This window comes from Pavona decussata, unplaced genomic scaffold, assembly GCF_977016875.1.
Source record: "Pavona decussata unplaced genomic scaffold, jaPavDecu1.1 SCAFFOLD_2199, whole genome shotgun sequence".
In the NCBI taxonomy this organism is placed as follows: domain Eukaryota; kingdom Metazoa; phylum Cnidaria; class Anthozoa; order Scleractinia; family Agariciidae; genus Pavona; species Pavona decussata.
This window is the reverse complement of record NW_028146177.1, coordinates 1-12,980: the sequence shown is the minus strand read 5'-3', so window position 1 is coordinate 12,980 and position 12,980 is coordinate 1. Positions and strand designations below refer to the sequence as shown.

Below are 12,980 nucleotides of genomic sequence, written 5' to 3'. Positions count from 1 at the left end.
CTACAAGAGCTTGGCAACGTTCTTCGTGTTGAAATAATCAAGCGAATATCTACCCGAGTTCTCCAACAATGGTAAGCGAGCACTTTGGCTGCAAGCATGTATACGGTATTATGTTCGAGGGCTCGATCGGCCCACTGTACATGTACCATTTAGTTTTGTTGCTGTTGTCAACCATAGATTGATTGTGTTATTGCTTTAGGACAACATTTGTTGATCATTGGTTTCTCATTAGTGCATCTGTCTTGAAAATTGCACGAGGGAGGGAAGCTCACTATCATCATTATTCATTATTTCACAACACGCAAAAGGAAAGCAGTTGGAACTGTCTGACACAAAGAAACCATTAATTTCAAGAGTAAAAGCACCAAGGTGCAGAACGCTCGGCGTGTTAAGCGCCTTTTAATTTTGCTAGTATGGTAAGCGCTTTAATGGTGATGACCTTTACCAACTGTTAACGCTCAATGCGCGCGGTAATGGTCGGCAATTGTAGTCCACGTTGCAACTAGCGCTTTAATGGTGACGACCTTTTCCAACTCTTAACGCTCAGTACGGAAATGGTCGTCAATTGAAGTCCACGTTGCAACTTCAATGTTTCAAAATGGCCGCCCGTTCGGCAGTGCGAAGCGAAAGGAAGCTTAGCTATATCTCGACAAAGAGGCCACATAAAGTTAATTTTTAGTTTCTCATCCCCGCCCGCACCGGATTTTTCTCCCCGCATTGACTGTACTTTCCCTGATAGTCTTGCACAGTGTAGCTGTGTAAACTTGAGGCTTCCAAACTAAGCCTCATGCGCATGCGCCTGAGTATTACTGATAGCTATTTGAGGCTTCCTGGTGATGTTTGTGGTTTCCTGTAAGTGCACGTAGTAAAATCAAGTAACCGCCCGCCGCATTGTAAGTTGGAAGCCAGGAGGATGAGAAACTAAAAATCAACTTTATGTGGCCAGAAGGATTTTTAGCGAAAACGCTCAATTTTAAACCTTTTGCGTGCAGCGAAGAGTACATTGGTAAGCCAATTTTGTCGCACACACGTCGTATGTGAGCGCTAGGGCGGTAACAGACACACAGGATGATTACAGTAACCCTCGCGCATGCGCCGAGCGTTAATAATTTGACCGACAATAGCTACACGCAAAAATAATAAACTAGCTATACTGTATAATAATAGCTAGCAACACCAATGCACATGCACATACTGCATACTTAGTGTAATGAAGCACCTGCAGTGCATAACCCTCGGTGACTAGCAGTGGGCTGTCCCGCGCTTGTCAACAGGTAGTCTCGCCAGTGTTAGGGCTGACTTAGCCTCGTCTCCAGGCCACTCCCAGTTTCTAATGTTGCATTTTTCAGCGTTTGACATTGAAAATTTGGGAGAAGCCTGGGGACTAGGCCTAGTCAACGCTACTAGTGACGAGTAAGTCGAGTTATGAGAACTATAGCTGGATCTATATGCTACTCTAGTTGAAAGGAAGTCATCGCTGTATCTTTTGTACATCGAGAGTTTGTCAAGAAGCGAAGAAGACCAAGACGATCAGCAAAAGACTGACCCTTTACCTGCTGTACATGTAACCGCTCGCTTTGGTAGTGGTCGTCAAATGACATCACGTTGCAAATTCTCAATGTTTCAAAATGGCCGTCATCGCCGAGCGAGAGCGAGCTATATCTCGGCAAAGAAAGCGTTTCAGCGAAATCTGCAAGTTGAAAACCTTCCGAGTTCAGCGAAGACCTGCCTGGTAAGTTCAATTTGTAGCGCAAACGTCGTACGATGGCGCTAGATTGGTAACACACACACACACAGACAAGATGATTACAGTAATCCTCGCGCATGCGTGCAGTGTAACAGACAGACAAAACGACTACCGTAACCCTCCGGCGCATGCGCGCCGGGTGTTGATAACGACCTATACCAAAATTAATTCAGTTGCTCAAGACCACTTAGACCAACTGTAGCTCTCGTACGAGTCTGATATTGATAATCATGACAAGACCACCGTTGTTTCTCGGACTGTGTTTGCTAACTTTGCTCGTGGTCTGTTCGCATGCACTCCTGAACAAACACAAGAGGCCGTTTCGAAGCATCAAGGCACCAAAAGGTAAAAAAGTTCGTACACTTCGACAGATAATTCTGATGATAGACTATTAAAATATTTTTAAATTTTGTCCAATAATTTGCCAAAATCCTGCTGTAGAAACTATTGTACATTATGAAGCAATATTTCCAAAAATCATCTTTCAAGAGAGCAATAAGGTAAAGATTTTTTTATACTATGATTGTATTTTTACGGAGTGTCTAGAGTCCCGGCTGTGGCATGTTGTGAAATGGATGCATGCGATGTCTTATGGGCTATAGGAGTTAGGGAGAGTCTAGTTTCTTACCGTTGGGTACATCGGAGTTTAAGTAGTTACTTTCTTTATCGTAGTAGCTAGTATCATTCTGACCAATCAGGTAGCTCCATAATATGAATTGTATCTATCTGGTGCCATCAGGCCAGCTTGCTTTAGCCTCGAACCCAGGCACACTTTGTACGTATACCAAAACCATAAAGTTTATCCCCAGTGGCAGATCCAGGGTGGGGGGGGGGTCTTGGGGTGCCATGGAACCCCCCTTTTGACCAGGTACATACTAAGTTGCAATGACTGACTGCGTTGCATGGAACCCCCCTTTTTGGCTGCTCTCCTTTAGCTAGCTAGAAAACTTGGCTTTCTGTACAGCTATACGCAAGGTAAGACTTACTTCAGTGTACTTTGCTAAGCTTAAATCGATGTCAGAAGATAAGAAACTTCGAGGTGATAGGCGCGATCACACTAATTATGAGCGGGGCCAAAGACATAGTGGGCGTGGCATAAAATTTCGCACGCGATAACTTTAATGGAACTCCCCCTCATGAAATCCTGTATCCTCCAAAGATCTTACAAAGTAAAAACAGTGAAGTGTTCAAGCCACTAGATCTAGAAACACGTCCACAGAATCATCCATGTGAAGGCATGAGAAATCGTATTCACTTATTAGTTACTGACTTTTGCCAGAGGTTGCGAGCTGAGGCGCTCAGTGTGAGCGTCGGCCATAACCGCCATTGCACTCTCTAAGCTGACTGGCATAGAAAATTAATAGCGATCTGGGTTGTATTTCGCATTTTATACATGCGTTCGGATGTCATTGATTACATTCCAAGCGCGTGACCCTCCGTATTCATTCAATGCATAGTATATGTACGTTTGTTACTCTCTTCTTATTTATTATTAACTTTTGGTAGTATTTATTGCGATCGTATGTTAAAATAATTATTGTGTGATTTTTTCCCTCAGGCACATCCTAAACTTTTGTATGTTAGCGTTCCAACCCTAAGACATAACTATTCCTTGGTTCTGGAGTTGAACAAGTGAGTGCCCTCTATAGAATAAAAGCTGTGGTCTCGTCAACGGCATTGCATGAGTCCAGTGTTAATGTCAACATGTATCCTCCAGGGGCTCCCCATAGTCTTGTCAGCCAGCCCTTCACACGGGGAGGAAGGGCTGGCTGGCGAGACTAGGCTCCCCCCTCCCCCCCTCGTTGCTTGCACAGTGTTATTGTCTGGCATACCATGGCAGATGGCCATGGAGTGCATGTGAGGCACTTGTAGCCTGCCCATCGGCTGACCACATCTCATGAAACTAATTAGAGTTCTCTTACTATTATGGATGTCATGGCATTAGTATACAGTCAGCTCTCTGAATAATGGACACTTTGGTACGACAGCGCTAGCCTACGTCCTTTATTTAGAGTGTCCTTTATTGGGAGCTTTGTGGAATTCATGCTTTATGATGTTTATTATCACTCGGTGCATGTGCGAGGGTTACTGTAATCACTCTGTGTGTGTGTGTGTCTGTCTGTTACCAATCTAGCGCCATCGTACGACATTTGCATGACAAATTGAACTTACCAGACAGGTCTTCGCTGAACTCGGAAGGTTTTGAACTTGCAGATTTCGCTAAAATGCTTTCTTTCAAGAGTTATACAGTATATAGCTTGTTCTTCGCTCTCGCACGGCGAAGGCGGCCATTTTGCAACGTGGACTTTAATTGACGACCATTACCAGTGAGCGTTGAGAGTTGGTAAACGGTCGTCAGCATTAATTAAAGTGCTTATCATACTTGCTTATACGCGTTAAGAGTAGGAAATCAGTCGTCAGCATAAAAGGCGCTGAATACACCGAGCGTTCTGCACCTTGGTGCTTTCGTTTAAATGACTTCAGTATGAGAATATTAATGACTCACATGATGTTAACATGTTTGATATGAAAATAACTTGAACAATTGTCATTATGAAACGTGTGAAGTTGCTTGCTCAACATAGCCTCACATGTTCCAAGAGTGCTTGCATGTCTTCCAGAGCTTCAATAGCTTCCGTGTTGATTTGGCTGGTGGTTGTCTGTAGACTAACCACTCGTATTGGCTGTATTTACTGTAGTGACTATGAACGCCATGCATTCATTGCATATGTGTTGAGTAGACTGGCACGCCCACCGTCCGTTAACCAGGAAGCGATTTACCATTGTATTGTATTACAGCGTTCAATCCGAAGAGTCTGCTGTCCGGAAACTAGAGAGTCCGTTAGTTGGGAGGTTTTTTTGTACAGTAATATAGGAAATTCAATCGGTGCGTAGAGCTGTATCCGCTATAACGTGCGAGTCCGCTTTTCGGTGTGTCAGTTAAGAGAGAGTTGACTGTACATGTAAATCCCAGGCTTTACAACCACGTGGTAATGCCCTCTGGCCTCTAGTTCTGTAGACCAAATAGCTGACCAAAAGTTCTCCCGTACTAACATTCAGTCTTTTTGTAATACCGGTATGCCGATACCTACAGTATGTGTCTATAATGTGGATTAAAATGTGCGGGTTGTACGGGTTGTACAGCAAAGGCTTTTTTCCGGAATAGTAATACCATATAGCCGGAATTTTCGAGGGTAGCAATTTTCTCGGATTGAGGATTTGAAGTTTTTTACATTTTGAGGATAGACCCTTGAGACAAAGCCACACCCCCGATTTTACCATAATATAGCCAGCCAGGCCAGCCTAGTGCTCGAGCTAACATGTATATAATAGCCAGGATACTGCCGGTATATGCACGGTAAGTAATTTTCGAGGTAAAAATTTTCATGGTTTCCCCCGGATCCTCGAAAACAGCGAAAATTATTACCCTCAAAAATTCCAGCTATACGGTATTATTATTGTAGATACCGACAAGTGATATTACACTAGTCATGAGTAGTCATGTTTTGGATGTAGGGGGTTAACACTGTTTGCGTGTCACTTTATCTACACAGGCAGCTCGTGTCATCAAATTTCAGATCTCGTTCATTCGATGAAGAAGGACGTGAACTTGTGACTAAGGTGTGTTGCGAATAGCAGCCTCGTCCACAGGTCCATTCCGATTCTCAGGTCTCATCTTCAATGTCAGTTGCACACTGAGAGATGGGAAAGCATGGTGCACTAATTAAGTCATGTGCATGATGTCGTCAATATGTCATAGCCAAAATTAATTACAAGCTACTTTGGTTAGGTAGCCAAATTACAAGCTACTTTGATTAGGTATATATTAAGCAAGTGAAATGACCACAACAGTATAAGTTGCTCTATGTATTAAACATTACATTAGTGTCATTAAAGTTAGCTGCACTTTTCAAAGGAGATAATTTAGCTACACCTTAATTCAACAAATTTGCTTAGATGACCTTTTCCTACTCAATAATTAGGTAAAGGTCATTGGGGGAAAAGGTTGGTAGACTGTAGAAAAAATTTCAGTATGCTGACTAAGCAATTTTGTTTCCTGTCGCTAAATTTGCTGAAATTAATTAAGATGTGTTTAGCAACATTAACGTAGTCGTGATCAACTGTAACCGGGAGTTCTCACGCATTTGTACATGTTCTTGTACATGAACTACACCAGCAGAGCTAGAGGATTTAAAGGGATTTTCATATCATGTGACATTGTACAGGGTCCTGAAACACCTGCATGTGTTGCTTGTTCTTGCAGGGACATGTGAACTGTTTCTACCAAGGCTTGGTGGAGGATCATCCAGACTGGAGAGTGGCTATGAGCACTTGCCATGGACTACAGTGAGCCCTCGTATATACCGCTAAAACTGTCAGCATTTGGAATATACTCTTGGTATGATAATGTGCAGGGGCTCTTTTGGAGATCAGAGCAATGAGAAGAACTTATTTCACTTGGAACCGCTCAGCAAAGATGTTTCTGTAAGTCAGTTAACCGATTGGCTACGTGTTTCATGCAAAAGGAACAAACAATTATCATGACCAGATTATTTATCACAATGAATTTCCTTCTCCACACAGCTAGAGGGACTTCATGCCTTCTACCCTGATTCTGAGTATAAGCAAAAACAAGGAAATTGTGGTATGAAGTGCTCTACCCACCATAATAATACCACGTTATTCCACACTTCCTATGTTCTCATTAACTGTCCTGAACATAATGTCCGTTACATATGTCATCTCAGTGGACATGTAGTTTTGGTCATGTTTTCAGGTTCCAATCACAGTCATGTACTGAGAAGCAGTAGGCCATATTTGAGATTGTCTCATAGTCATAATCGAGTAAGTCTATTGTGACGATGTGTATTGCTTAAATAACTTGCACCTCACTTGTAAATTATTAATGTTCTAGTGCATGCACACGAGGGTTACAGTAGTCTTGTTAGTTTGTGTGTCAGTATGTTGCCACTCTAGCACCAGCCTACTGAGTGTACTCAACTGACGGATTTGGTTTCTTTCTCAAGTTGTAGCTTGATTTTTGTTTTAGCACCGCCTCAACAGTCGTGGCCATTTACAGTTCCTGTACGTTAAACTCTAGTGTAGCCACTCCTCATGCATATGCTTCCACGTTAGTACAGATTGTGTGAAGACCTTTACCTACGAGTTGTTAGAGTAGGAAATGGTCATCGGACGTGTAAAAGGTTCCCGTACTGTAAACGCCAGTTGTAGCCACTCCATATACTACTCCTTCATATGCTTCGACACTTATCCAGATTGTGTGATGCATGACCTTTACCTACGAGTGGTTAGAGTATGAAATGGTCGTCGGATGTGTAAAAGGTTCTCGCATGCTGTATCCTACTGCATGCATATGCAATAGCAGTGTAAGATTGAACGCAGATAGTAAGTGGGTAGTACAACTGAATCTGCACGTACTTTTGAAATGGTTAACTATCACACAAAATTCATTCGGGCTGATTCCGTGCAGAGTGTTTAGCACTTTAAACACCGTGCCAACTAAACCTTCCCAGTGCCAATTATTTTTTGGGGTCAAAAAGGTCCAATTCTTGAGAAATTTTATCAAGAAACAGGCATATTTTACGCAACAATTTTCAAGAAATCAAATTTTTTTACAAGTGCTAACTTGGGTACTCAAGGATCATCAATTATTTTGAGCTCTGACTTTTCCAGGGACTCAATGATTCAAGTTTTTTCCATGGTAGTAAATCTTGCACTCACAAAATAGCAAATTTTGACGGAACTAAGTTTACCCAGGACTCAAGAAACCAAACTATTTCTGAACTCAGGTCTCAAATTTGAGTCCCTTGTTCGACCCGGGATTCAAGAAATCAAACTTTTTTGAACCAAGGTCTCAAATTTGAGTCCCTAGTTCGACCCGGGATTCAAGAAATCAAACTTTTTTTGAACCAAGGTCTCAAATTTGAGTCCCTTGTTCGACCCGGGATTCAAGAAATCAAACTTTTTTGAACCAAGGTCTCAAATTTGAGTCCCTAGTTCGACCCGGGATTCAAGAAATCAAACTTTTTTTGAACCAAGGTCTCAAATTTGAGTCCCTTGTTCGACCCGGGATTCAAGAAATCAAACTTTTTTGAACCAAGGTCTTAAATTTGAGTCTCTTGTTCGACCCGGGATTCAAGAAATCAAACTTTTTTTGAACCAAGGTCTCAATTTTGAGTCCCTTGTTCGACCCGGGATTCAAGAAATCAAACTTTTTTTGAACCAAGGTCTCAAATTTGAGTCCCTTGTTCGACCCGGGATTCAAGAAATCAAACTTTTTTCGAACCAAGGTCTCAAATTTGAGTCCCTTGTTCGACCCGGGATTCAAGAAATCAAACTTTTTTTGAACTAAGGTCTCAAATTTGAGTCCCTAGTCCGAGCTGGGACTCAAGAAATCACGTATTTGGAAAAGTAATTTGAAACTAAGGACTCAAGAGATGACATGTTTTGCTACCTATCAACCCGGGCAAGGAAAAAACAACATATTTTTACAGGTGCCTATTGACCAAGGACTCAAGAAATCACTCTTTTGCGTGAGCTGTCAACAAGAGCTCTAAAGGACATCATTTTTTCTTAGTCTTTGTCCCTAGTTGTTTGGAAAAATGATCTACTTTTTGTAAATTAGTTGGCACTAGGAAAGAATAGTTGGCACACTGTTTTTAGTGCAATCATTAAGCTTGAAGCAGTTTATCTTGCTTGTTTTGTTGTCTTTTTCTCTACTATAAATGTTTAGATGAGTTGGGGGAAAGCTATCACGGGATGAAAGAGCTACCAACCCTAGCTCTCAACTGCAATGCTATGCATTTAGGTGGTTCGATCTACATGGTTTCACGTGAATTGTGGTATTAACTGTAGATATGGACCTAGTGAATTTTCATATATCATTGCCTCCGTATCCAGTACGGATGGTGCTAACTGTTGATTGCTAACCCTATATATATGTTTGCCGACATCCTTACTCTTATAGTGATAGTTAAAAATTGCTGTTGTTGATTCTTCTATTCAATCGCACATTTAGAAGGTACATGTAGTTCTTGTTCCCCATGCACAGCTCCGTCGACAGAGCACTACCCAGCGCATTGTAGAGTGGGTTGCAGTAAATGATGAAAGACAAGTGAGTACTGTATAGCAAGAAAGTATTAAGAGAAATTAAAATAGGTATCAGCGTCTGCCCAGCATGGACCACCACTGTTCGTTAGTATAGTGAGGAGAGTCTGGCATGCGAGACTACACTGTTCGTACAGGAGTAGGCGTGTAAAGCAGTACCCTATATTCCACTATACCTGTATACAAATACACAATATTAATAGGGTGTATCCATTCGCTGGACTGGATTACTGGGCTGGACTACAGGACTGATACACGCAAGCGTAGTACCGCTTGTGTCATGTGAAGAAGTGCATACTTAAGCGGCTGACTTACTGTATTATAGTGTGTACAGCCACGAATACAGTATAAAAACCTTTGTATAGGGTTGTCACCAACTATAAAGCAACAGTGGTTTTTAGCACATACAAATAAGTGTAGCAGGCCTTCAGAAGCTCATATCTAACTTAAGTACTGTTAGACGCTTAATACGCTACGTGTACAAATAAGCTTAAAAGCTTTGCTTACCTCAAATTGGCGGCCGACATCGATCGCTCAAAAATAAAAGAAGTAGCTAGCCTATAAAAACCCATATTCATGGACGCATAGCGGCGTAGGTCTACTCCAGCTCTGTGACGAATGATAGACTGGTAGCTCGAGTCTTGTTGTAGAAAATGACACCGCGTTCAAGCACCCGGTCCATTGCCACTGTTGACGACTCATAGATAAACTACACATGTAGCTATAGTATTCATAACTAAGGTGTAGCAGATCGGTTACTGGCATGGTATCGATATTGGACAAGACCATGTGCTTCCATAGCACCACTATGCATGCGTATGTCAGTCCAGTTGTCCAGTCCAGTGATCCAGTCCAGTGAATGAATACACCCAAATTAATATTCATTCTTGGTACATGTAGTATATAGTTGGTGCCAAAACTACCAAAGTTACGTAATGTATGTATTGTGTCAGAGGAGGTTAGACATTGCGTGACAGCTTGCAAGTCCTGTAGTTCAGAGATGCAATCAACTGAGAGTTGCCATGGTGATCATGAGTCAGGAAGCGTAAACCTGTTTAGATGCTGTGTTTGGGGCAAGGATTCTGTGTCACTGTCTGTGGCGGACTGCAAGGCACAGCGGGACAGGGCACGAATACTCAATCGATTGAATAATAATAAGAAGAAAAAAAGATCATGTGGTTTATCTTGGTTTACGAGTCAGTCCTACCAATGACTTAGTTGAAATGTATTGCATGACTTGCTGACGTTGCAATTTTGCAGTCGTATGTGATGCTGTCCGACCTCCTCTGGTATGGTATATAGCAAACTTATTATATAGCTCAAGCTTGTTCTGTTGTGAAATATAAATATATGTAAATGCGTGTAGTATGCTGCCAATGATCGCAACCTGTCGATGACTGTCATGAGAGCTCTTGCCATTGCCAATGAAGTGGACAGTGTAAGTCTTAGCCAGATGTAGTAGTGGATGGTACAATGTACATGCAGTGAACTGACAACCTGCTGTTGACACTTGACAGCTCTATAGGGAGTTGATGATCAGGATTGTACTTATCGAGTCCATCACATGGACCAATGGTGATCAGATAGAAGTCACCTCTGATTCAAGCACCCTGTTGAACAGGTTTCGACTGTACAGGCCTAGGATTACTACACCACATGACAGTGCCATGCTGTTTACGTGAGTACATCCTGTCACTGTACATAATTACTATAATTCTATGCCATACCTTTCGATCTCATCCCTGCTCAGTGGCGTTGACCTTGATGGTAACACACTGGGAGTTGCCTTTATCAGTAAAATGTGCTCAGAGACTCATTCGGTTGGAGTGACTCAGGATGGAGGACACAGCCCCTCTCTGACTGCCAGCATTGCAGCTCATGAACTTGGACACATCCTCAACATGAAGCATGACGGTAAGTTGACGAGTGTTTGATTATGGTTACACAATTCTGACTTTGCCCTGCCCATGATCAGATCCTGAGAGGCAGTGCACCTGCACTGATGGTGACCAACGTTGCATCATGGCAGCTGTATCTGGGTTTCCTCCTCCCACCACATGGAGCAGCTGTAGCATCTCCGACCTCAGCGCTGGGTTCACCATGTTCAACTCAGATCGCTGTCTCTCCAATCAGCCTTCCATGTCCGTGAGTGACCCAGTCTGTGGCAATGGAATCAGAGAGGGGAGTGAGGTGTGCGACTGTGGAAGTGCTCAAGAGTGCACAGATCCTTGCTGTAATGCCGCCACCTGTCAACTAGCCAGTGGTGCTCAGTGCAGTGCTGGTGCCTGCTGTTCTAGCACTTGTCAGTTTGTATCATATGGGACTCAGTGTAGGGCGTCAGTGGGAGACTGTGATGTCGCTGAATACTGCCCAGGAGACTCTGGAGAATGCCCGTCTGACGACCACCAACGGAATGGAATTTCGTGTAACAATGGCACCGGTTATTGTTATGGTGGAGTGTGTCCTACTCACGATGCTCAATGTCAGGTGGCATATGGTACGTCCATAGCCATCGCGTTTTCAACTACAGTTTTCAGTGTGGAATAGTATTGTTACGGTTGTATTCATGTTCTAACTAGGTTCTGACAAGGGTGTTGACAGATGCTACTCCAGACTTAACGTTGTGGGAAACACATTTGGTAATTGTGGACACTCTTCTACCGCATTCAGGGCTTGCTCGCCCGAGTATGTTTACAAGTTATGATAGTTATAGCGTCAGCTTGCTGTGTTCATACCATGTGCTTTTTTCACGTGCTCAGGGATGCTCAGTGTGGACAGCTGCAGTGTATGTCTGGAGAGTTCATGCTTGATAGTTTCCCAGGGATCTCCAATGGTATATACACCATTGGTAGTGACGAGTGCAGGTAGGTACATTACCTACCGTATAGCCAGAAATACTGGCGGTAATTAAATTTGGCGGTTTGGCCCTAAATGGCCATTGTAAAAATATTGGCGAATTTTATATTTGGCGGTTCGGTAAGGGATCGCCACACGTATATGTGAAATGTTGACTGGTTTTAATCTGGCGGTCGCCAACTAGACCGCCAAGCCGCCAAATTTAAATCCCCGCCAATATTTCCGGTTATACGGTATTTATGACATGAAGTGGTATATGATAGTGACTGTTACATCATCAAGCGTATAAGCAGCCTTTGTGTATCAAATTTAGTTTGCTCTGCTGCTTGTACACCTCTCTTCATTGTCCTCTAACCGACAACCAAAGCAGAGCTATTACCATAGAGTGCGTAATTTAAGGGGCACCCTAATTTAGCGGACACCTTAATTGAATTATTTTAGTCCCTCTATATACATGTTATATTGCCTGAACAGTCCATTTCATCTGTAATTTCCTTTTATGAAAATATTTAATTGGACAGCTAGTCACATGTTCGATTAACAGTCTAAGTGAAGCACGGAAAACTTGTGAGTTTGTCCGCGAAGGCTGCTACTAAGCGGAACTTTATACCTTATGCATACCAAGAGTAGATGCAGAAGCAATCAGTTGGGCGTCCGTCGAACAAAGCTAAGACCTATTAACAGTTAGAATCCAAAGGGACGGACCACGATATTGGAATGAGTGGGTCAGGGCAGAGGCAGAATCTGGTGCTTAATTGCACAGGACACTTGTCTTACCTAATTATTGATTTGTGTACATGTACCTAATAAAGCCAGACAGTTTGTGAATATAATTATTTTTGATGTCTGTTAAATTGCACACTCTACAGTGATAAAAGCTAAATTTCGCATGCATATGTGTCACTGTATAGCTCTACACTCTCTTCACTGCATTCAGATCATTTTCTTATTGTTCAGATCCTTCACAACTCAGCCCACTCTCAACTCAGACATAGAGAGTCCAGGACTTGTGGAGGATGGAACTCGATGTGGTAATGGTCTGATCTGTCAGTCTCAGCGATGTGTCTCTGTTACTGGGATCACCACTGCACAGTGCACTACTGCTCCCAATGGACAAATCTGCTCTGGAAATGGAGTGAGTTAGATATGTAGGTGTGTAGTGGCTGAAGACAGAGGACTAAATGACCTCGGCTACGCCTCGGTCATTTAGTGATCTGGCCGAAGCCACTACACACCTTCCGGGCTATAT

General features: G+C 42.7%; 1 protein-coding gene across 1 annotated transcript; it reads left to right on the top strand.

The window, feature by feature from the left end:
• Nucleotides 1-1,628: 1,628 nt before the first annotated feature.
• On the top strand, nt 1,629-12,866 carry LOC146447469 (zinc metalloproteinase-disintegrin-like brevilysin H2a; the record flags this gene model as incomplete). Its single annotated transcript, XM_085102780.1, has 8 exons — nt 1,629-1,732; nt 5,302-5,368; nt 6,012-6,094; nt 10,626-10,789; nt 10,851-11,372; nt 11,455-11,560; nt 11,635-11,739; nt 12,689-12,866. Coding segments are annotated over exons 1-8 (1,329 nt in total), but the record flags the coding sequence as incomplete, so codon positions are not given.
• Nucleotides 12,867-12,980: the final 114 nt, after the last annotated feature.